The sequence below is a fragment of the Anomaloglossus baeobatrachus genome, chromosome 2, assembly GCF_048569485.1.
Source record: "Anomaloglossus baeobatrachus isolate aAnoBae1 chromosome 2, aAnoBae1.hap1, whole genome shotgun sequence".
Taxonomy (NCBI): domain Eukaryota; kingdom Metazoa; phylum Chordata; class Amphibia; order Anura; family Aromobatidae; genus Anomaloglossus; species Anomaloglossus baeobatrachus.
In genome coordinates this window covers 671,273,923-671,299,989 of record NC_134354.1, presented here as the reverse complement: position 1 = coordinate 671,299,989, position 26,067 = coordinate 671,273,923, and the positions used below count along the sequence as shown (strand labels likewise).

At 41.9% G+C, this 26,067-nt stretch overlaps 1 protein-coding gene across 2 annotated transcripts in view; it reads left to right on the top strand.

Moving 5' to 3' along the window:
* The window catches only part of GALNT6 (polypeptide N-acetylgalactosaminyltransferase 6), a 123,956-nt gene that overhangs the window by 85,011 nt on the left and 12,878 nt on the right, over positions 1-26,067 (top strand). For both annotated transcript variants that reach the window (XM_075337132.1, XM_075337133.1), the window contains 2 exons: positions 11,418-11,652; positions 22,822-22,939. In XM_075337132.1, the coding sequence (XP_075193247.1) occupies positions 11,418-11,652; positions 22,822-22,939 (353 nt within the window). The remainder of the gene's footprint in view (positions 1-11,417; positions 11,653-22,821; positions 22,940-26,067) is intronic.

Below are 26,067 nucleotides of genomic sequence, written 5' to 3'. Positions count from 1 at the left end.
CGAACACAAACCCCAAGTCACCAGCCATATTTAACTGACACCCACCAGGGCCACGGAGTCGGGCTCCGCCACCACTGACTACCCCCGGACTAGTCCGGCCCGGCACCGGGTGTCCCATAGCCCTGGGGTGGGCGAGTCAGACTCAACTACTGACACAGGTGCAGACAAGACAAGCGAGGTGGCTGGGGCACACAGAAAAGCAGGTATGTACAGGTATGGTGGACACCGCAGGGGCAGATAGGTATGGGAAGGTGGACACAGGAATATGAGACTGGACAGGAGCATGTGACCTGACAACTAGCTAGCAGACAGTAGACTAACAAAAGGCGTTGTGCAGGCACCTTTCCCAGTGGGAGGATGTCTTAAATACCTATTGCATCTCAGCCATAGGCTGAGAGGCATTTCCGGGAAATGGCGCATCGGCCTGCTGAGAGGAGGGCAAGTGTGTACCTGCCCTAAGAACATTCCCAGGGAGCCAGTGCGGTGTGCACAGGTCCTGGGAAGAGAAGTGAGCAGAGAAGCACGTAGACAGCTGCAGGGGGAGAAGGATGCAACCCGGCTGCAGCAGTAAATCTACATCCCTGCATGGGAGAGGCCGGGCAGTGCAGGAATGCCAGTGCTACAGTGACACTGTCATCCGGATCGTGTGGAAGTACCCTTAGGGTGGGTGAACACAGCGTCCATGCCCACAATCCGAGTTTGGGGCTCCGCAGACTTTCTCTGTGTTCTCCCCTCAGAGAACACTCACGTCTCCACAAGCCTAAATTGACGTGCTGTGGCTCGAAAACCCGCCCATATGTCAGTTTGCACTGCGGAAAAAAAGCACTCTGGTCATGAGATTTCTATAAATCCCATCCACTGTGCTTCTACTACTGTACAAAGCAGCATTTTGGACACAGTGAAGATGTGCTGCGTCCAAAATGCTGCAAACACTGATTGTGTGCACCTACCCTTATACAGCCTCCAGTTGCTTCAAACAGCACTGATCAGACCTAGCTCCAATCTCTACTGTTTACCCACTCAAATACCATGGTCCATTACTTAAACCAACCCAGGACGTTCGTTTTTTATGATTTTCTTAAAAAAAAATTTTCTTTTTTATGGTGGCTTAAAAAGTTAAGTTTGGGGCCACTATAATTGTGCCTGGAGAATGATGTTGCAGATAAATTTTTATAGCACATTAAACACAATATAAATGAATTGCCATTTCAATCCATTTTTGCTAATTTAATTTCCAATTTTTTTTGTATATTTTATATGGTAAAATGGATAGGGATGTTCAATATTACAAGTCCTCCTGCAAAAAACAATTGTCTATCGTACCGCTATGTAAAAAAAAAAATAATAAAAAGCTCCTGGAATAAAAGAAAACACTAAAGTATTAATACTCTTTTAGGTTTGGATTGTATCTATCAACTTAAGTGGAGGGAAAAATCACACAATCTACTGCAGCAGCACCAAAAAGTGAGGCAAACAAAAAATAAAAGGGGACTTTAACCCATTTGCGCTTTATTGTAATTTGTCTCTGTGATATACTCGTATATTAACGAGTTTGTCATGTTAAAAGAAAAAAAAAAAATGTACCGTAACTAATTGGTCGGTGTCTGACCTCTGAGATCTGCACTGATCGGCAAAATGAGGAACTTGTGGCTGCTGCATTAGTTCTCTGTAGGGCTACCAGAAAAAAACAAGTTCAGCAGTCCCCATAAAAAATGAATGGAGCGGTGGTTAAAGGGGTGGTCCAAAGGCACAACATTTTTCTCCTAAACTCTTATCTTTTTAGTCACATAATTAAGCTATTTTATAATATACTAGCTTTTAAAATTTCCCTATCATTCCCTTACTATACTAACAGGTATTGTTTTTGTTCGTTTTTTTTTTTCAATTTCCTGTCTGCTGACCATTTGTACTCCAGTGCATGCTGGTATATTCAAAGCGTCATCAGGAGCAGAAGCTGTGGTCATAGTCACAGCTTTTGCCCCTCCCTGAAACAAAGCCTCACCACTGATGCATATCACAGGGACGGTGCCGTCACTGCTGTGTCCCTGAAAGTCTCCCAAGTGCGGTGTCTCAATCCCATTCCCCAGTGCAGAGTCTCCCCCAAACCCCTCTCGTGCTCCGTCACCTTCCCCTCCGTGTGCTTGTTTCCTTGTGCACTCCTCGTGCCCTGTGATGACCACAGCATTCGGACTGTTGTCGGCCTACAAATAGTAATAAGATGGCAGCAGAGTGGTGTCACTGCCAGAGCAACTCTGATCTCCTGCAACACCTGGTATAGTGTCACCAGCTAACTACTGTACATAAGCTCACAACAGTCCAAGATACCGCACGAGGGAGAGGGTTGGGAGCCGAGATTAAAACACTGCACTAGGAGGACACTTGGGGACAAAGCAGTGACAGCACCGCCTCTGCAGAGCATCACTGATGACTCTTCATTTCTGAGACAGAGGCTGTGACAGTGATTGCAGCCTCTGCCCCTGATGACGCTTTGAATATACCAGCATGCATTGGGGGTACCCAAAGGAATAGTCATTAGACAGGAACTAGAATGAAGAAAAAAAAAAGTAGCTGCTATAAGACGTAGTTGGGGAATGGTAGGGAATTATTAATTTAAGCTATTTTCTAATATACTTGCTTTATGGGACTAACTAGATAGGAAGTTAGGAGAAAAAAAATACATTTTTTTTTTCGGACCAGTCCTTTTAAGCAGGAGCATTACTGCTCTATTCTAACAAAGATAGTCCCTTTTTGCTGCCGATTTTTGCAGGTCCCAGCAGTTGGATCACCACCGAACTATATATTCTTTTCCTTTACTGAAGATAGAGGGTTAAGTCAGCAAGGTAGAATAAATGGGAATTTTTTACCTGTTGTACTTTGAGTGAAATACCATTTGAATGGTCTGTAGGGCCTCCCATCAATGTATCACGGGCATTAAAATGTACTACGTCAGAGAATATATGTATTATTCATTATTTTCCATGTGTGGGTAGTTTTTGAAGTAATAATTAAAAGTCAATAGTTGTTTGAAGGTAAAGAGTGGCATATTACAAGATTACATGTGTAAGCACAGGGGAAGGAGTCATTACATTTATTGCCCAGGGACATATGGTTCGGTATATATTCCGTATAGTGGAACCTGTTTTTCCTTGCATTTTGTTTCCTCATTCTTTGTGTTGCCTAACAACGCAGGATCAGTTTAGTCATTGAGATTTGTCTCAGTTGCTGTAATCAGGTGAGCTGCTGCTTGGTTAGACAATGGAACAATGAGGGCAGAGAATGCCACATAACCGAACAGCGTCCCTTCTTCTGGACCTTATCTTCTGTGATGGTAATGATAGGCAATGTCTCTGATAATAGTTTATTCTGCTCATCAAAAAGGTTCTATTAATATTTGACTAAGTAGGCTAAAGGCTCAGTCGCACACAATGATTTACCAGCGAACCCGACAACGATACGACTTGATAAGGATCGCTGGTAAGTCACTGTGAGGTTGATGGTGACATGTCACACAGTCAGACCTTACCAACGACATAGTAACGATGAGCGACCTGTATAACGATCTTGGCGGTCGTTGGGACCCTGTCACACAGCAGCTAGTATGACGATTCAGACCTCAAGGTCATTTAGGAGGTCGTTGGTAGGCGTCAAACACAGTGATGCATCCTGCCCAGCAGGACATTGCCTTTAAAGAAAATGGTCTGGAACATTCAGCAACGACTAGCGATCTCACAGCATGGGCCTGATTGCTGGTAGGTGTCGCATAACTAGATCGCTGGCGAGATCGTTGCTACGTCACAAACTGTGACTCAGCAACGATCTCGTTAGCGATCTCGTTGTGTGTGTGACAAGTGTGACATTGTTCTGTACGAAGTATGTTCTTTTAGACTAAAGGCCCCATAGACATTTAGGATAATGTTATCTAAACCCACTGATGTCTATAGGTTGAACCCATTGTCTGTGTTATGGGGATTCGGGCCGACTGAGGATCGAGAGAGATGTTAATTGCACATGTCCAATTTTGGACTACCGATCACATAGTTCTCCTGCAGATGAGTTGCCGACAGACATGTCATCCGGCAACTTTTTCAGAGAACATAAAGTGCTCAGTCTAACAAGCGCTTCCTGTGTATGGAAGAGTTGCCCGAGATGGGCGGCATGGTGGCTAGGTGGTTAGCACTGCAGTCTTTCAGTTCTGGGGTCCTGGGTTCAAATCCCACCAAGGACAATATCTGCCAGGAGTTTGTATGTTCTCCCCATGTTTGCGTGGGTTTCCTCCAGGTTTTCCAGTTTCGTCCCACACTCCAAAGACCATGCTCATAGGGAGTTTAAATTGTGAAGTATGTAAAGCACTGTGGAATATGTTAGCGCTATATAAAATTAAAAATTATTATTAGATGGCTTCAGCTGAGAACCATGTAATGGGTATGACCAAGATAAACTGACCATACACTTTCGGTAACTGTTGGCCAAACCCCTCCCCCCCCCCCCTTCCCCATACATACTGCCCATTTAGACATGTACACTTGTAGGGGGAATAAAGCTGCTACTGGACACATCCATTAATTTATTATCTCCTGAGAATAAAAGAATTTGATTCTCTCTCCTGACACCTGTCCTATTTCATTTGCTGATTACATGTGCAATGTGGCCAGGGGCGGTAGTCATGAGCAAGGACTTAACTTGCCCAGTCACGCTATGGCAAGCATGTTTGTGTGTGGGGGAGTTTTACCTTACCGCAGCCGTACTTCTCAGCCACAAGCCAGCTTCTCATCGTCTCATTCACCCTGTGCGGTTCCACATTCAGGGTTATTAAAGAAGAGTCTAGAACAATTACAAACTGAACGTAATTTACTGGTAACAAGTTTTCAATATTGTTTCACTTTTCTTGCAACAGGTTTCACACTTAGTTTTTCACAAGGCATTACCCTCTTAGTACAGACTGGCGCTTCTGTTACGGCAGCAGACAAGTTCACATCGGCTATCAAGGAGGGTGGGGACAGTTGGCACTTTGCTATCCCCTGGGTCTCTAACCACACGGGTCAATGTGTATCGCCGTGATTAGAGTATCCTATACGGCTATGCTACTTCTTTGGGATCACTCCTCTAGTTGAATCCCCAGTGTTAGTGATAATCTGTCAACACTGACCCAATACTTTCTGCACTGTTCACACTCCTCTTTGATAGTGCACACTCTCTGGTCCCTCAATTCACCACCATGGAGCTTAAGCTGTAATCCGGTCACCTTTTCTTCCTCTTGGCCATCACTTCTTCCTTGTCTTGCTTTCAATACCACACTACTAATACTACATATCCTCAAAATTGAGAAATAACACTGTATTCCCTTCACTTTCTCCCATGAACCTCTCACTTCAGATCCCTCCACAATATTTTTATAGTATTAACGTTAGTACTTTAGCGTAGCTATTTCAAAACTTTAAAGAGGTTATCGCGCACTATTATTTATTTATTTTTTTTCATTATAGGCTAATGAACTGTTGCTAACTACCTGAATTTTCTATCCGGTGATGGATCAGAGCAGTTTTGGACTGCTCCTGCCAGTGTCCTTGCTGTGTCACATAATCAGAGTAGCTCTTCCTCTAACTGGCTCTTTTGTCAAAGGGACTTGACGGCCGGCTCCCTGTTGCCTATCCACGTGACATTGGCAGCCACATCCTGTCTACAGAGCAGAGAGTAAGAGAAGCAGCTTCTCTGTGGATTTGACATCAGTGGAACTGCAGAATCGCCAGTAGGAGAAAAGTGTGAGCATTCTGTGCCAGCAGAGATCAGCGCTGGGCAGCTAACGACTACCTGACTATTCCGTCTTAAATGCATTATCCAGGACTATTTTTTTTTTTTTTTTTTTTTTTTTTTTTTATCATTTGTCTAACATTATTTATTTTTTTTTTTTTTTACCGTTCTTTTATTAAAGCAAGTTGTGTGCTTTGGGTACTGCTCTTGCTCTGTAACCTACATTTTCTTGAGAGAATGTCAGATGTCCTGACATTTTCCTTTTTTAGAATTTTGCTGTTAAAATTCTGAATTCGTTGTTCTATCATCAATGGCAAGTTGTCCTTGTCAAGATCCAGCAAAACGCACCCAAACCATGAAACTACCACCAACGTATTTCACAGTTCCAGGATTTTGTGTAATGCAGTGTTTTTGCTTTCTCCAACTATAACACTTCCCATTTAGCCAGATAACTCCCACATAAAATAAAGGTATGGTATTGGCTCATGAGCTGAGCACGCACCATACCAGACAGATTTTGGCTGTATTACATAGCCAACATCTGTCTGTAACAGCAGCGCTCAGAGCTCGCTTCCTTCTACTCGCTGCTGGTTGGCCATTTTAAATGCAGTTTTCAACGACTAATATTACAGTGAACTAATGCTTTGCCATGGCAGTCGGGGACCTGCTCAACTGTAACTGACCTATAAAGGAGAACCACAATTTCACTATATACTTCTTTAATATTGTGGTATTTCACTACATTAATATAAGCAAACAATTTCAAGTTCCTTAAGGAATCTAAAACATAAAGCTTAAAAAAAAAAAAAAAAAAAAGTTTACATTACACTTCTTTCACCATTAACAAAAAATAAATCTGGAATTCCTGTGTCCATACAGTCCCGGAAAAAATTTCGGTCACTTATCCATGTTCTGTAAATAAAAGCTTATAACCTGACTTTAAATTCATCCACTGGTTTTATAAATTACACTTTTGAAAGCTGAAACCCTCCCAAATTTGGTTTAGGTTATGAAAATAAAGTTGCTGCAAAGCTGAAATATTGATCATTTAATGAACACAGAAAGGTCAGATTTTGGCAAGGCAAAAGTTTTGTTGCCTTGTCATATAATGCACCCAATCCTAGTTTACAGCCTCACCTGTGCTCACCAAATGATCAGTTAATTAGTGGGTGTGTATAAAAAGAAATCCAGCACCCCAGACCTTCAGTTGAACTGAAACTTGACCTCTGACAACATGCCAAAAAATCCACCCTGCACACGAAAGCCTTGATTATCAAGAGGCTGAAGACCAGATCCACTGCAGAGGTGGCTGGCACCTTTTTAATATGTCTCAGCATCAAGTACAAAGAATTAAAAAAGATTTGAAGAGACTGGAGATGCTTTTGACAAGCCCAGGTCCGGCAGACCCTGCAAGACAACTGCTCAGGAGGAACGTTTGTTGGTTAGAAAATCCAAAGTCAGCCCCTCTTCCACTGCAGCAGAGCTCCAAAAGGCCTGGTCACCTCAAGTCCCTGTGTCAACTAGAACAGTTTATAGGATTCTGTCTCGAAATGACCTCCATAGCCGAATCAGTGCCCAGAAGCCAGCACTAAACAAAAGGCAATTAAAATACCATGTGGCATTTACCAAGTCCCACAGCCTGCTAAACAGATGGACGCTGGAAAAATGGCAGAAGGTGGATTTCTCTGATGAATCTTTAGTTGAATTATACCACATCTGCCGCAAATACTGCAGGAGACCTACTGAAGCCCATATGGATCCAAAATACACCCAGAGAACAGTTAAGTTTGGTGGTGGAAAGATCATGGTCTGGGGTTACATTCAGTATGGGGGTGTGCGAAGCATTTGCAAGGTGGAAGGCAATATCAATAGCCTAAAATATCAAGAAGTATTGGCTACCTCTTACATTCCCAATCATAAAAGTAGTCTCATTCTGTAGCAGGATGGTGCCCCATCTCATACATCCATCTCTACAACAAAGTTCCTCCTGGCACAGCAGATTAAGGACTGGCCAGCCCAGTCACCAGAAATGAACATCATTGAGCATGTTTGGGGTAGGATGAAAGAGGAAGCTTGGAAGACAAAACCAAAGAATCTAGATTAACTCTGGGAGGCATGTAAGGCTATGTGCGCACAGTGCGTTTTTCGCGGCGTTTTTCGGGTACGTTTTTGGCCTTAAAACTGCAGGACTTTGCTTCCCCAGCAAAGTCTGAGTTTTCATTTTTGCTGTCCGCAGAAATCTGTTTTTTTTTTTTTTTTTTTTTTTTTTACCTGCGTTTTTGAGTTAAAAAAAAAATGGACATGTCAGTTCTTTCCTGCGTTTTTCTGTGTTTTCCGCCCATGCAATGAATTTGAAAAACGCAGCAAAACGCACCAAATCGCGGTAAAAACGCGTGCGTTTTTTATGCGTTTTTTCGACGCAGGTGCGTTTTTGTGCGTTTTAGCGGCCAAAAACGCACAAAAATGCAGCGTCAAAAAGACGCAGTGTGCGAACCTAGCCTTAGACTGCATTCTTTGCTATTCCCGATGACTTCATCAATAAATTGTATGAACCATTGTTAAACCGCATGGATGCAGTCCTTTTAAGCTCATGGAAGTTACACAAAATATTAAATATGGCTCTAATAGCACCACAACTTCATTCACCAATGTTATGCAACATATCTTTATATTAGAAGTTTATTTGTTTGAATTTCACATTACTTTCTGTGGGTGACAAAACTTTTGTCTTGCCAAAATCTGACCTTTCTGTGTTCATTAAATAATCAATATTTCAGCTTTGCAGCAACTTTATTTTCATAACCTAAACCAAATTTGGGAGGGTTTCAGCTTTCAAAGAGTAATTTATGAAACCAATGGATGAATTTAAAGTCAGGTTATAAGCTTTTATTTACATAATATGGATAAGCAACAGAACTTTTGTCAGGGACTGTAGAGGTACAACCTATCAAGATATAAAAACAATTTAACTATATATGTTCAGTGGTGAAAATACAAGAATGGCTTTCCCATGTATAAATGCAATAAAAAGAGATCAAAATATTGTATGTCTGCCAAAATGATATCAATAAGAGTAAGCTCAATACATAAAAAAAACATCACACTGCTCAATTGGCGAAGACTAAAAAAAAATGTACAGCTCTCAAAAGAAAAGCAACACAAGTCAATTATTTTATTTTATTTATTTATTTTTTTTTTTTTTTTTGCTCAAAGTTCTGAATTTTTTTGAGTACTCCAAATATATGTAAAAAAATAAGTTACATTTTGTACAAAACAAAACCTAAAAACTATTGCAGAATTGCATGAGAATCCCCCCCCCCCCCCCCTCTTTTTTCTTTTAAGTACATTACAAGTAAAGTGAATGGTGTACGGTAGTTTAAAACGAAAACTCGTGTTGCAAAAAAAGTAAGCCTTCAAGTGGGTAAGTTGATGGACACATAAAGTTAAAGATTTTTGGAAGAAGGAGTAAAAAATAAAAGTGCATAAAATGAACATGTACTCATCTTGAAGGTGTTAAACCAAAAAGCTCTATTTTGATCTGCTCCACATTTGTTCTAATAAACTGCAGACAGGCAGCAATATTCTTACTGGAGAGCCGTGGCTTTCTGCTGGCAATCCTGCCACACCATTATTATTCAGTTGTCTTCTTGATTTTGGATTTTTGAACATTATTATAAACTGATATGTGAGAGGACGTTAGTTGCTCAGAGGTTTTCTTTGGTCCCTTTGTGACCTCGCAGACTATTGTACACCTTGCTCCTGGAGTTATCTGTGTGGATTGACCTCTCCTAGAGCGCTAATAGTGGTATTGAATTACCTCCATTTGTACAGAATCTGTGATTTGGTGGAATCCATGCTCTCTACAGGTGGTTTTTGTAACCATTTTCAGTCTCATGAGCATAAACATCTCCTTTTTTGAGGTCTTAACAAATCATCATTATTTTGTGCTATGATATGCTTCCACAAACTTGTTGTGAAGATTAAACTTTGATAGATCCCTAATCTTAAAATTAAGAGGTCACCCACTCATATCTGTCATCCCATTGATTAAAAATACAAGACTCAACTTAAAGGTGCTTCACACACAGCGAGATCGCTGCTGAGATCGCTGCTGAGTCACGGTTTTTGTGACCTCATTAGCGATCTCGCTGTGTGTGACACTGAGCAGCGATCTGGCCCCTGCTGTGAGATCGCTGCTCGTTACACACAGCCCTGGTTTGTTTTTTTTATTTTTGCTCTCCCGCTGATAAGCACACATTGCTGTGTGTAACAGCGAGAGAGCAACAATCCTGAATGTGCAGGGAGCAGGAGCCGGTGTCTGACAGCCTGCGGTAAGCTGTAACCAAGGTAAACATCGGGTAACCAAGGTGGTTACCCAATATTTACCTTCGTTACCAGCCTCCGCCGCTCTCACGCTGCCAGTGCCGGCTCCCAGCTCTCTACACATGTAGCTGCAGTACACATCAGGTAATTAACCCGATGTGTACTGTAGCTAGGAGAGCAGGGAGCCAGCACTCAGTGTGCGCGGCTCCCTGCTCTCTGCACATGTTGCAGCACAGCGACGCGTGTCAATATGATCGCTGCTTCGGCTGCTGTTTGACAGCTAAGCAGCGATCATAACAGCGACTTACCAAGTCACTGTTACGTCACAGAAAATGGTGACATAACAGCGACGTCGCTGTCGCTTAGTGTGAACCCAGCCTTACCTTCATATTATCTGCTAATCCTAAATGTTCATATAATTTTGCCACTCTGACACGTGATATTGGGTCACTTTCCTTAATAAAAAGTCATGATTTTAAATGTTTGACTCTTTTATCTATTTAAAGACTTGTGTGTAAATCTGATGTAGTTTTAGGTCAAACTCATGCAGAAGTATGGAAAATTCTGACCGGCTCACAAACATTCAAGCTCCCACTATAGATACTGGTGTTTTGAGGTAGTTAGGATTTTGGTTTTGTCCCTGTGACAACACCGTTAAAACACTTAGCACTACATGTCCTTATGTGGACATCGAAAAGGTTGTGGGCGAGTGATGTTTTATTTCCACTCAAGGATGAAAGAATGAAAATATTTTTTCCATTCGTAATCTTGATATTGAGTGAGCTCTCAATGGAAATTTTCAAGTGGAAACTGGATAAACATATAGCGGAGATGATTTAGGATAACCTAAACTTGCAGATGGGTTGGATCCGATGAACATTGAAGTCCCTTCTAACTCTACCATTCTATGATCTCGATGATTGTGGGGGTTTTTTTTTGCGTAGAATAATGCATCATCGCACTATGCTTCAAAACTTTTTGCTTTACAATGTGATAAGGTATTCTCATCGTGTGACATATTATGTGATGCCTAGTGAAACATCAAATTAAACTGAGGAAATTGACAAATTCTTTGCATATTTTTTTTTTAATCTATATTTGATAAGTTTCCATTTTGTTTATGTAATAGTCTCTTCCTCTGCATTTAAGAGACCGATGAGTCTTAAAGTACATGTACATTTTAGAAGGCTGTGGTTATATATAATTGTACAGTTAATTGCTTTGCACCACTTTTTTTTCCTATGAGACAGTTGCATTATGCAAATCCTCAGTAAGGTATTTGATGTGCAGAGATGATGACGTGGCCTCGAATACTGAAATGTACTCTTCAATTTAATGTTGAACAGGTGAATGTTTCCATGGCTGGTTGGAACCACTGTTATCAAGAATTGCTGAAGATCACACGGCTGTGGTCAGCCCGGATATTACTACTATTGACCTGAACAGTTTTGAGTTTTCGAAACCAGTGCAGTATGGAAAGCATCACAGTCGAGGCAACTTTGACTGGAGCTTGACATTTGGATGGGAAGCTATCCCAGCCCATGAGAAAGAAAGAAGAAAGGATGAAACCTACCCTATAAAGTAAGTGTTCTCTTACATCTCACCATTTATGTTGCTCTCTAGTTTCTGTAGCGTTAGAAATCATGGCATACTGGAAGTTGTAGTTTTAGAACAGCTCAACCCTTATATATGACAGACCACTGAAATCACATATATACCTATTCATTGTATTCTACTGAGATAATAAAATTTATGTAGGGATTTTTCTTTTTTTGTACAAGGATCTAATGGTGGCATTTCTATGATTGGTTGCCAAGTAGTACTGACTTACTACACATTATGGTCTCCTTCATGCCCACTCAGCTAGATTGGCAGGTGTGTGTGCGTGTGTGTGCGTGTGTGTGCGTGTGTGTGCGTGTGTGTGTGTGTGTGTGTGTGTGTAGGTCTGTCAATCTAGCCAAGCGGGAGGTCAAAAGCTGGTGGGGACCTGCGTCTTGGACTAGTCACCTTGTTGCTAGCCACATTCAGCTAACATAGACTTTTAGAATATAGAAGCCAGATTCATGCTGTCCGTTCAAGCAACAGCTGACAGATTAATTTTAAGTATCTGAGACACCAAGATTTTATCTGTCAGGAAGAAGCATCATCTTATGCCACAGATATCTCTGTTTTAAGTTTCTAAAACTTCTTGGCAGAAAAGAGAAACCGAGCGCAGCAACTACTCTTTGGAGGAATTTTGTCTTTTAGTAAAAAAACTTATAAATCCACACCTAACACCACCATTAACCGATCTGGCAACTGAAACTTAAAGGCTGTTATCAAACTGGGAATAGTTTTTGTAGTATATATTGCCCATAACTTATAGGGGTTGTCCCAGGAACAAAGTACACTTTAGTATGTAATGGCTGTGTTTTTCATCCTGCAGGAACATGGTCTGAACCTATCTCCTGGCCATGGGTGGAAGCAAAATAATATAGAGACAGTACAGCATATGATTGCAGCAGCTGGTTTCTGTGAGGTAAAATCTGTTTAAAAACAGGTAGAGAAATGTTTTACCTCACAAAGAATCAGCTACAATCCCATGTTGCCCTGATTGTATACTTTCCTGCTTCCTCCCCTGCCCAGGAGAGGTATGTTCAAACCATGTCCCTGCACTGTCAGAGAAATTGTACAGCGCGGAGCAGGGGCACACTTATAAGATTGTTTCAACACAGGAACATTATTTTTTTTTTTTTTTTTACCACATCAAATTGTGAAACTTATTTTTCATTATGAGATCTATTGATTTAAAATGTACTTTGTTTGTGGGACAATCCCTTTAAGCTCCCCCTACCCATTAGACTAATGTTGACCAAACCAGCTGATATTAATAAGTTCAGTTGACACTGCATGTTGATGAGCCAACCAACCAATCATCTGGGAAGATGTCGATCAGGCATGTCCAATTTCAGACTACCGATTGCTCTGTTCTCCCAGAGATAAGGTGCGCTTTCAGAGATGTCAGTAGCTTTCTGAGCGAGTGCTCCTGTGTATGGGAGAGACGGCCAAGATGGTGGTCAGCCAAATGATCATCTAAAACATTGTTCGGCCGATGGGCATGAGACTTTAGTTACATTTTATGTTATTGTATCTAAATAATAAGTCAAATTCCATGCATTCGAAAACATAACAATCAGGCCACTTTATCCCTTTCAGAACATGTTAGGCAATGTGCGCACATTGCGTTTTTCTTGCATTTTGGTCAATGACAAACTGCATGCGTTTTGCTTCCCCAGCAAAGTCTATGAGAAATCAGAATTTCCATGTGCACGTTGCAGTTTTTTGTCAGTATTTGTCAACATTTTTGAACATGCTGCTTTTTTTTGTCATTCTTTTTGCGTTTTGGTCACGTTTTGTCACACAGCAAAATCAATGAGGTGTGTCAAAATGCAAACAAAATGTTGTCTGTGCGTTTGCACCATGCTTTTGTTGCATTTTGGATGCATTTTTGTCAACAAAAACGCAGGTCACCCATCTGTCTGTGTCTGTCTCTCGGTGTCCCTGTGTGTCCCTCTGTGTGTGTCTGTGTGTCTGTGTGTCTGTGTGTGTCTGTGTGTGTCTGTGTGTGTCTGTGTGTGTCTGTGTGTGGGTGTGTCTGTGTGTGTCTGTGTGTCCCTGTGTGTGTGTGTGTGTGTGTGTGTCCCTGTGTGTGTGTGTGTGTGTCCCTGTCTGTGTGTCCCTGTCTGTGTGTCCCTGTGTGTGTGTCCCTGTGTGTGTGTCCCTGTGTGTGTGTCCCTGTGTGTGTGTCCCTGTGTGTGTGTCTGTGTGTGTCTATCCGCTTAAGACTCATCGATCACCAGCGCTATGCGGCTGTCACATTGCTCCCGCGGCCTCTTTCTTCTTCCCGACTCGCTCATTAGCCTCATTACATATTCACTGTACCCGCTCATTAGGCTCATACATATTCACTGCTTCCATCTGTGATTGGTTGCAGTCAGACAGCTGTCACTCAGTGTTGGGGCATCTGACAGCAACCAATCAGATCCGCCGGTGGGGGGGTCTGTATCATACAGGAGAATAAATAAATAATTTAAAAAAACTGTGTGCGGTCCCCCTCCAATTTTGATATCCAGCCAAAATAAAGCCTCACAGCTGAGGGCTGGTATTTTTAGGCTGGGGGGCTCCCAATAACATGAGTCTCCCCAGCCTGAGAATCAGCCAGCAGCCACCCAGGATTGCCACATCCATTAGATGACAATTTCCCTAGTATGATTGCAATCTGGGTAATAAGGAGATAATGGCAGCCCATAGCTGCCACTAAGTCCTAGATTAGCCATGGCAGACATCTGCGCCCCCCCCCCCCCCCCATTAGAAATCTGTAAGTGAAAGTAAATAACCACAAACAGCCAAAAAATCCTTTATTTGAAATAAAATAAAAAACGCTCTTTTGCCACTTTATTAACAACTCAAACACCCCTCCAGAGGCGACATAATCCGCATTAGGTCCCACGGCGATTCAGCTCTGCTACACCTCTGTCCTACATCCAGGAGAGGTAAAATACAAGGGGGTTTAATTCAATGCGTGTCGACGTGTAATCCCACTTCTTCATCAGGAAATCCACCAGTATGACTATGGGTCACATTGGTAGATTTCCTGAAGATGTGGGGATACACGTCAAAACGCATTGAATTAAGCCACCTCATATTTTACCTCTCCTGGATGCGTGTCTTATCTCCAGCAGCGCAGTAACTGTTCCACATTTACAGTGTTCCTAAGGGATCTTTGGCTTCTTCAGTACGTGGACTCTGCAGCAGCTGGTTACAGGTTTTATTTCTGGTTGTGTGATACATATCCAAATACGGTGAGCGCATTCCCTTATTATTTTTACTCAGTGTTACTGGGTAAGACCTTATTGCGCTCTTTTTTCCTCCAGCTTTTTACACATCTTTATCCTGTCACAGCAAGCCTCATAGAACATGACTGCCAGCTGTGAGTGTAGACAGAGCCGAGTGATCAGAATGAACTCTGGGAACCCTTGACGTCACAACTGCGGGCCCTGCGGTACGGCGAGTGTGATGGGAGTGACTTCACAGGTTCACCGCTGTGAGGTTCAGGCTGCGACTGAAGTGAGCTGCGCCATCAGCAGTGACATCCCTCAGGTGAGTCCTCCACCTGCGTCTCACTTCAGTCGTGGCCTGATTTGCAGTCACAGATACAGGACTCCAGCTGTGACCGAAAATCACTTGAGTTACTGCACCGCTGATCGCGCCGCTCACTTCAGTCACTCCGGTGATTTGCTGACACAGGTGGAGGACTCCAGCTGTGGCTGCGGCTAACCTGAGGGGTGTCACTGCTGATTGCCCTCAGCAACTGAGGTGAGTTGCGCTGTCATGTTCTATTGGTTTTGTTTTGAGCGTCATATGTGACCGTGCTGGAAGCATCGCTGGACAGTGTGTGGATTATGTCAGACTTGGAGGGGTGTGTGAGGGGTTAATAAAGTGGTGAAAGAGGGTGTTTTTTTGTCTTTCATTTCAAATAAAGGATTTTTTGGGAATTTCTGTTTTATTTACTTTCGCTAACAGATTAGTAATGGGGGGGCTCTCATAGATGCCTGCCATCATTAAACTAGGGCTTAGTAGCAGCTGTGAGCTGTTATTAACTCCTTATTACCCCGATTTGCCACTGCACCAGGGCAATGGGAAGAGCTGGGCCCAGTGTCAGAAATGGGGCATCTTATGGATGCGCCACTTCGGGGACGGCTGTGGGCTGCTATTGTTAAGCTGGAAAGGGCCAAATAATGATATCCCTTCCCACCCTAATAATATCAGCACCCAGTTGTCTGATGTACCTTGGCTGGTTGTAGCAAAATGAGGGGGACCCCATGTCGTGTGGGTTTTTTGTTTTTGTTTTTTTTTAAATCAAAGTGGGATCCCCTCCTATTTTTTTATAACCAGTCAAGGTACAGCAGACGGCTGAGGGTTGCAGCCTGCATCTGCTGCTGTTCCTCTGCTGGATATGAAAAACGGGGGGAGACCCCCACAACATTTAATTTTTAGGGGGTAAAAAAAAAACAAAAACAGCTGGCCAAGCTAGCTATCCCTCTATTGAACTATTCTGTCATTTCTTTGTTTTTTTCTTTCTATCTATCTAATTTTTTACCACTTTCTTTTGTCAAACAGTGTTTACAGTTGTCAGTCTGCCAGAGGGTGCTTTTTTTATTTTTTTTTTTTTTTGGTCAAACCAAGAATGCAGCTTGCACACACACCCTTAAACTGCATCTCTGTTTAATCATTCATATGTTATATTCTTGTCACAATTATGATCTTTGTTTACAACAATATGAATATTCCCACAATGTATGTATATTGTGTGCTGCATTACAGTATATTTATTAATTGCACACTATAAAATGTCTCCAAGTAATTGCATGCTTCATTAAAATCTTATCTTGCTAACTCCACTGCCAAGTGGTGACACTCCTTTAACGGTTCTTTACTTTGACAAATAATGAATAAGCTTATTTGAGCTTAGAGAAGCTCTGAACTTTTACTATTTGTTTCTCCAGGGATTTTTTTTCACAAGTGACTTTGCTGGGTGTAGCATTAATAAATCGTTTGTCTTCTAATAATCAATCTATACATGCAGGTAGCTATAAAGGACAGATAATGTAAAGGGCTTCATTATTTAGTTGACATTTGGCAATGTAAGGAACGGTATGTTCAGACGAATATATTCGCACTTAGTGTGCTGTTTGGCCATGTACTAGTCTCCTCTTTGCTCATTTTGATGGCACTTGGGTCCATCTGTGATGTGTCTAAGCGCACTGAGCTTCACACAGAGCTGGGCACCTCTGAGGACCAATTTCAGATACTACCAATTTAATCACCTTCTCTGACCGGTGCTGTAGGTGATTGACCGGTATCTCTCCATGTACACACACTGGAGATTTGTCAATTATGTTTATTAATGCTGGAAATAGTATGGTCTTCAACTATGGTCTCTTGCCGGAACTTTAAAGTATAGATTTTTCTGAAACGTTTCAGAGAAATATATACCTGGCTGCAATTGTGTAGCCAGGTTATGGCTTATGCTGCCCTCAGTTTGGGCAGCATTACATTGGTGACAAGTTCCCTTTTAACAATGGATTAGTGAAAAACAAACTCCACATCAAAGTAAAAAATGTTTTTCATACATGTAATAGTTACCCTAGGATTTATAGCATGTCTAAAGGCCCATTTACACACAACGATATCGCCAACGATATGTTGTCGGGGTCACGGAATTCATGACACACATCCGGCGAAGTTAGCGATGTCGTTGAGTGTAACAGCTCCGAGCGAGTGTTAACTTTTCAAAAATACTCACCTAATCGTTGATCGTTGACACGTCCTTCATTTTCAAAATCTCGTTGGTCGTTGTGGACGTAGGTTGTTCGTTGTCCCTGAGGCAGCACACATCGCTACGTGTGACACCCCGGAAACGACGAACAACAGCTTTCCTGCGTCCTTCGGCAACTAGATGGGCGTGTCGTTAATGCGGCTGTTCACCGCCCTTTCGCTTCTATTAGTCGGCCACTGTGTGACAGCGCACAAACTTCCCCCTTAACAAAGAGGTTGTTCGCCGCCCACAGCGACGTCACTAGGAATGTATGTGTGACGGGTGTTAGTGATATTGTGCCACTGTCACAGCCCATCTGCTCTCTGCTCCCCCCTCCCTCCTCCCTCACAGCACAGAGCATCACGTCTCTTGCTTACAGTGTTCTGCTGTGAGGAAGGAGGGAGGGGGGAGTAGGGAGCAGATTGGCTATGACAGCGGGAAACACCGCCCACAGCTCAGTGAGTCTGGAAGAATGCAGCCGGCTGCACAGATGTGACGTATGCGGCACTTGACGGTGACGTCACTGGAGCGGGAACAGCAGTGTGAAATAGCTCCTCTCACAGGCACTATTGCCAACATAAGGTATTTGAGAGAAACATTGTTTCTCAATATAATATCGAGGGAGACATTAAAAAATATGGGTGAACCACCCCTTTAAGGCTGCACTTTCATGAGCCTATAACACAGATGAATGCAATCTCATATTTTATCAGCTAGTCCTCAGACCAATGTTGTACTATTGGGTGATGACGACCAGCGTTTCTTTCTTCGTGCCGATTTGGTATTAGAAAAAAATTACAGCCTGTTGTGATTGGCAGCGCATGTCAGATGGCATGCATCCACTCAAATCTATCGGTGCGTATAAAACATCAGACTGCGCTCAGTTGTCATCCGAGTGCAGTCTAATTTACGGAGACACAGACAATGGAGAACATGGAGAAACTAAGTTCTCATTCTTCTCCACATTTGTGATCGAAGTCTCTAGCATGAGATCAGAGTTTGAGCCAAGTGTCAATACCATAATCAATTTTATTCTCTAAGAAGTAAAAATTATTGCTTGAGTGCATCCTAATGGAGAATTCTATACAACTTCCTGTTTTATCTGCTTTCTGACTGAGCTGCTATGGTTTGATTGCACAGTGAATCTCCAACAGAGCACATACAGTAGGTGAAATAAGTTTTGAACACGTCACCAATTTTCCAAGTAAATATACAGTATTTCAAAAGCTGCTATTGATACATACAGTATGAATTTCTCATCAGATGTTGGTGACAACCGATCCAAGTCACACAGGCAAAGAAATCAAACCATAGATGTCAATACATTGTGTAATAATGAGAAATGACATGGGGGGAAAATGTATTGAACACCTGAGAGAAATGCAAAAAGTCGCATATGACACCAGCTGAAATCTATCAGTAGTTAGAAAGCAATTCTTCCACTTAGTGAAAAATATGAGCTGGTTCAGCTGAAGGCCTATAAAAAATTCTCATTACCAAGGTATCACACAAGAAACATCTAATGATGGTTTAAACCAGTGAGCTGTCTCAAGACCTTTGTAACCTTTTTGTTGTAAAATATACTAATTTGCATTGGTTACAGAAGAATTTATATACTACTGAAAGTTGCATTAAGCACTGTTGGGGCCATAAACTAGAAGTGAAGAGAACATAATTTCACCATAAACAAGCCACCACAAGGTGCTCAACGCAAGATTTCATACAAGGGGGGAAAATAATTATCAGAAAAATTGTCCGAGAGCCACAGAAAGATCTGGAATTAGAAGGTACAATTGTTTAAAAAAAAAAAAAAAAACAAAAAAAAACAAAACCGTAAGTAATGCACTCATTCTCCATGACCTGTATGCACACTCAATGCTAAACTAAAAGTTTGTTCAAGCACATTTTAAAGTTTGCTCAACAACATTTAGACAAGTCTGTGAAATACTGGGAGAATATAGTTTGGTTAGATGAGACCAAAATTTAAATCTTTTGTTACCATAATGTGCACCATGTTTGGAGGCCAAAAGGCACTGCATATCACCCCAAAGACACCATATCAACAGTGAAGTTTGGAGGTGGGAAGATCATGATGTGGGGCTAATTTTCAGCATACGGCACTGGTTAACTTCATAAAATTGAAGAAAGGATGACTGGCCAAACGTACCAAGACATTCTTGATAAAAAATTTGCTGCCATCTACCAGGATGATTAAGAGGCAATGAGAGTGGACATCTCAGCCACACAGTGATCCCAAACACACCAACAAGGAAACTCTCAATTGGTTTCAGAGACACAAAATAAAGTTGCTAGAATGGTCCGGCAAATCACCTGACCTGAATCCAATAGAAAATTGATGGAAGGAACTAAAGTTCAGAGTTCATAGAGGGAGCCCACAGAACCTTCAGGATTTGAAGAGTAATGGCTCAGGTGTGCTTTTGGTCCAATAGGTCCAAAATGTATGTGACCAGTTTCTCCATACAGGAGGCATCTTGAAGCGGTCATCACCAACAAAGGCTTTTGGACAAAGTATGAAATAAATTTCAGTAAGCGCATTGAATACTTTTTTTGTTTTAGTTTCTCATTATTTCACACCACTAAATTCATGGACAGCTATGGTTTGATTTCTTTGCCTTTTTGTAGTTTGGATGGGTTTTTACCAACATCTGGTGAGAAATTTGTGGTAATAACACCTTTTAGAAATATATTTACTGAGAAAATTGGTGCCGTGTTCAATACTTAAATCACTGGCTGTATATAGTTGACATTATTAGGATGTCTTGTGTTTAGTGAGATCACGCATTTTATAAATATGAGCCAATATTTTCACTCTGAAATGTCCCATCTATGAAGCCACAATTTCCTCCAAATACTTTTAAGTCCTTTTGCATTTTCAAGTCATGATTTACTTATCCGCCTCCTATTACCTATAAAAAGATTTGAACATTGTGTATCTGTATAATCATGGTGCTGATCTATAGTTTGGTGTTAAACAGGTACATGGGTCACCTACCAAATTGAGCGAGAGATGATCTATTACTTGTGAATAATGACAGAAGCTGGGTCCAGCCATGTGGCTAGGATGACGTCTGCACTTGCACTGCCAGCAAGCTGTTATCTTAGCTAATTAGACCATGAGTTGATTCATTGCTGCCACACCCTTGCCGGCTATTACGCCACCATGACATTCTGACTTGCTAAGTCTATAAATACAGTTACAGCCCATTAGAAAAGATGTCAAAATCTGAAAATTAGTTTTGTGAACTACTTCTCTATAATGTGAAGTTCCAGCAATATGAATGCATAATAGCTAAAGGAGGCAATGTGGGGGGCATTGCTTTGAGGCAGGTACATTTAAGGCTGCTTTCACACATCCGGCTTTTTCCATCAGGCACAATCTGGTTAATACCGGATAAAACTGATCCGGCGCCGGGTGCATTTTTATCCTCATTGAATTGTATTAGCGTCAGATTGTGCCTGATGCCCTTGAGTTTCATCCGGCGTGCGCCGGATCTGGCAAAATTTCTGCGTCCGGCTGCCAGACAAGACGCACAAGGGAACGTTTTTTGTCCCCGGTGGCGTGTTGTAAAATGGAAGCTGGATCTGTCTTGCAAAAAACCCGTTCCACAGACTGATCCGTGGTTATTAACTGAGCATGCTCAGATGTCTAAATTCCTTTGTTAGAAAATATCTCTATCAGTTGGTCTCTCTCTCCTCTCCTCTCCTCTCCTCCCACGGCTTCTCCTGGTTTGAAAATGCCGGCTGCTCATTATTCCATTTTGTATTCACTGCTGCCCCCGCCCACCAGCACCTATGATTGGTTGCAGTCAGACGAGCCCCCTCGCTGAGTGACAGCTGTCTCACTGCAACCAATCACAGCTGCCGGTGGGCGGGTCTAAATCTTGCCGTTAAATAAATAATTAAAAAAAGTGTGCGATTTTTTTTTTTTTTTTTTTTTTTTTTTTTTTTTTTTTTTTCCCCCCCCACCTCACCTTCCCCAATTTTGATACCAGCCAAGGTAAAGCCACACAGCTGAGGGCCGTTATTCTCAGGATGGGGAGCCCCACATTATGGGGAGCTCCCCAGCCTGAAAAGATCAGCCAGCAGCCGCCCAGAATTGCTGCATCCGTTAGACGTGACAGTCCGGGGCACTACCCGGCTCATCCTGAATTGCGCTGGTGCGGAGGCAATTGGGGTAATAAGGAGTTAATGGTAGCCCATAGCTGCCTCTAAGTCCTAGGTTAATCATGGCAGGCGTCTGAGACACCTTCCATGAATAATTGGTAGTGAAAGTAAATAAACACAAACACCGAAAAAATCCCTTATTTTAAATAAAAGACAAAAAAACACCCTCTTTCACCACTTTATTAAAATTTCTAAATACCCCTCCAGGTCAGGCGTAATCTATACGATGTCCCATGATGCTTTCAGCTCTGCTACATCTGAAGCTGACAGGAGCGGCCATAGAACACCGCCGCTCACTGTGAGCTCCACGGAGCAACTGAAGCAAGCCGCGCTGTCAGCGGTGACATCACTCAGGTTACCCGCGGCCACAGCTGGATTCTCGGTACAAACTGTTACAACGGATCAGATTTTTTTTTACCGGATCCGTCACATCAGTTTTACACAATCTGCGCTTGATCCGTTGCATCAGGCACACACCGGATTGTGCCTAACAGCAAAAAACGGATGTGGGAAAGTACCCTAACTTAAACCTAGTTTTAGCATATAATTAAAATACTTAAAAGATTGTCCGGTCTAAATCCATAAGTTTGCAGTCACTCTATTTGATTGCAGACTTATGAATCCTCACATCGTATGCACTGTGCACTGTGAAGGTTTGCAGGTTTCAAAGCTGGGAATGGTGGTCACGTGGCCACGAGTGTGCAATATGAATACTCCTGGCCACCTTCCGACTAGATGGGCACGACTTTGCTACATACACTTGCATTGAGCAAGGCCGTGCCCCTCTTTCAATATATCACATGCCTAGCCAGATTTCTGCCTTCTGCTAACATGACCCAAAAGAGTGAAACGGATTTATCCAGCGATGGGTAGCTGGTTAGATAATGTTTTTGCAATTTTTAGAGTTTTTAACACCATACAAGAATTTCTCATATTTTAAATGTATCCCTTCCCTGTATTCATGTAATATCGTTGAAGACTTTTCGATAAATGTTGCTGCTCACTTTTTTTTTCAAAATTGCGCTACTGGAGTTTACTAGCTGAGACCTTCAATGATCCTTAGATACCAGCTGCCCTGTACATGTGATCAAGTTTTGTAATTTATTTTTCCATTAATTAATTTGTTAAAAATTAGATAATACCTATTGAAACAAACAATTGTTATTTTTCTTTTGCTTCAATTTTCTTTTACTTTTTTCTTCTTCCAGGTCACCAACTTTTGCTGGAGGTCTTTTTTCTATCTCAAAATCTTACTTTGAACACATTGGATCTTATGATGATCAAATGGAAATCTGGGGAGGAGAGAATGTAGAAATGTCTTTTAGGGTAAGTTGTCAAGTCTCACCAGAAACCCCCCCCCCAAAAAAAAAAATCAATGTCCCTTTTGTAATGATTACCGTAGATAATATCTAAATCTAATAAACAGTGTTTTATGAAACGTGTGTTTTTTATATGAAATAAATAAAGTGCTCCAGCTGAGACAATGACCTATCTAATACATTTTACTAAACATTTATATTTCAAAATTTCAAATTTTTTTAATTTTAAGTTTTTATTACTATAAATGTTAAAGAACTATGCTGGCTTTCATTGAAGAAATCTATTAAAATATATATAACTTATTTTGGAAGCAATGCTTCATGGGAATAATATGCAAACTAGCTGACAACAGGCAAAGCAGAGATCCAGCTGTAAATGGCACTGTTTGGGGGGGGGGGGATTTGCACCTAACCAGTACAGATCATGGCACTGGCAGGCTGAATGGAATTCCTCAGGAGTATAGGCTATACAAGTTGTATATTGCAGGACTTAATCATAAATCTAGAGGTTTTAGAGCATTGATTAGTAAAGTACATATTAAATAGGTTGGCCTCTATAATCCTTATTTTAATAAATGTTGGGGACAGTGTTGCGCTATTATATAGGTATTACAGGTTCTCCTCCTATACTTCTTAGTGCAGCCTTCCTCATAGACTACAACGCTTCTGTCCGCTCTATCCATGCAGACGGATAAGTCTGGTCACATGCTCTCCCATCAGCCTCGTCCAATAGAATAACCACTTTGTGAAGTGTTTATTTATTGGAGCAGATGTGGTCACATGTCTCTGCGGTAACCGCGTGTGGTGGACGGTAGCATCTGATGGGGGTAATAGTTGTTGGTGAAGTCAATCTTTAATCGTAAAATGACAACACCTTGGTAATGAACAGGTTTTTTGGCTGCGGACAACAGCTTGAATAACTATTTTCAAGTAATGATAGCTGGTCAGTGGTTTCCAACGAAGTATGTTGAAGCAACCAATAAAATACCAAAAATGTGTAATGTCTAACTCTAAGGTTTACTTCCCATCAGCGGTATTTTGCAGCAAAACCGTATCCGTTACAGATGCGTTTCAGTTCAATTAATTTCCAAAAGAATCGCGGCAAGATGCGATCACATGCGGTTGTGTATGACACACGTAACCGCATGTGACTGTATCTTGCCGTGATTCCATTGGAAATGAATGGAACTGAAACGCATTTGTAACGGATCCGGTTTTGCGGCAAAATACCACTGATGTGAGGTGAGCCTTTAGAGAAGGAACAAAATTCTACAAAAATAATAGAGTAAATAGCCAGGAATAGAAACCAATTACATCTTTATTGAAACCTAAAACTAAAAATCAGACAAGGGGGATAAACCAAGAAAATTCCATCCCTAAGCGTCCTAAAAAACCTCATGTATATCACAAATACTTTCATGAGACGTACATTCAATAGTTGCCACTAGAGGTCATCAGTGCAGAAAGGACAAATTCAAATTGGTATTGTAAATATTGCAGTCTCAGGAAAAAAAAGTTTGTGTGTGTGTGTGTGTGTGTGTGTGTATATATATGTATATTATATATATATAATATATCTCTATTTTATTATACAGTACAGACCAAATGTTTGGACACGCCTTCTCATTATTTTCAGGACTCTGAAAATTGTAGAATCACTTTGAAGGCATGCATTAAAACATATGGAATGAAATACTTATAAAAGTGTGAATCAACTGAAAATATGTCTTATATTCTAGGTTCTTCAAAAGTAGCCACCTTTTTGCTTTCATTACTGCTTTGCACACTCTTGGCATTCTCTTGATGAGCTTCAAGAGGTAGTCCCTGGAAATGGTTTTCCAACAGTCTTGAAGGAGTTCTCAGAGGTGCTTAGCACTTGTTGGCCCTTTTGCCTTCACTGTGCGGTCCAGCTCACCTCAAACCATCTCGATTGGGTTCAGGTCTGGTGACTGTGGACACAAAGGTCATCTGGCGTAGCACCCAATCACTCTCCTTCTTAGTCAAACATCCCTTACAAAGCCTGGAGGTGTGTTTGGGGTCATTGTCCTGTTGAAAAATAATTGATGGTCCAACTAAACGCAAACCGGATGGAACAGCAATGCCGCTGCAAGATGCTGTGGTAGCCATGCTGGTTCTGTATGCCTTCAATTTTTAATAAATCCCCAACAGTGTCACCAACAAAGCACCCCCACAGCATCACACCGCTTCCTCCATGCTTCATGGTGGGAACCATTCATGTACAGTCCATCCGTTCACCTTTTCTACAAAGACACGGTGGTTGGATCCAAGGATCTCAAATTTGGACTCATCAGACCAAAACACAGATTTCCACCAGTATAATGTCCATTCCTTGTGTTCTTTAGCCCAAACAAGTCTCTTCTGCTTGTTGCCTGTCCTTAGCAGTGCTTTCCTAGCAGCTATTTTACCATGAAGGCCTGCTGCACAAAGTCTCCTCTTAATAGTTGTTCTAGAGATGAGAAGGTGTGTCCAAACTTTTGGTCTGTACTGTGTATGTATGTGTATATTATAATATATATTTCAGAAAAGTTCAAGTATGAGAAGAAAAGCGGCAACTCACTGACGACAGCCGTTTCGCTCTGTGGCTAGCGTGGGACTCGTCAAAGCGCTAGCCACAGCGCAAAAAGGCTGTCATCCGTCTGCCGCCCCCACCTCTCTTCCCCGTTGTTCCGTGTAAATGTCTGCACTAGCAGAATAAAGAATCCACCATCTACCAGAGTGAGTTGCCGCTTTCTTCTCATACTTGAACTTTTCTGATCTTGACAACATTGCTAGCAGAGTACTACCTGGGACAGCAAAACGAAAGCAGGCTTTACACGCTGCGACATCGCTAGCATCGGCTAGCGATGTCGCGAGCGATCGCACTCGCCCCCGTTTTACGTGCGATATTGTGTAATCGCTGCCGTAGCGAACATTATCGCTACGGCAACGTCACACGCACATACCTGTGCAGCGACGTCGCTATGACTGCCGAACAATCCCTCCCTCAAGGAGGAGGTGCGTTCAGCGTCATAGCGATGTCACTGCGGCATCACTAAGCAGCTGGCCAATAGAAGCGGAGGGGCGAGATGAGCAGGACGTAATATCCCGCCCACCTCCTTCCTTCCGCATTGCCGG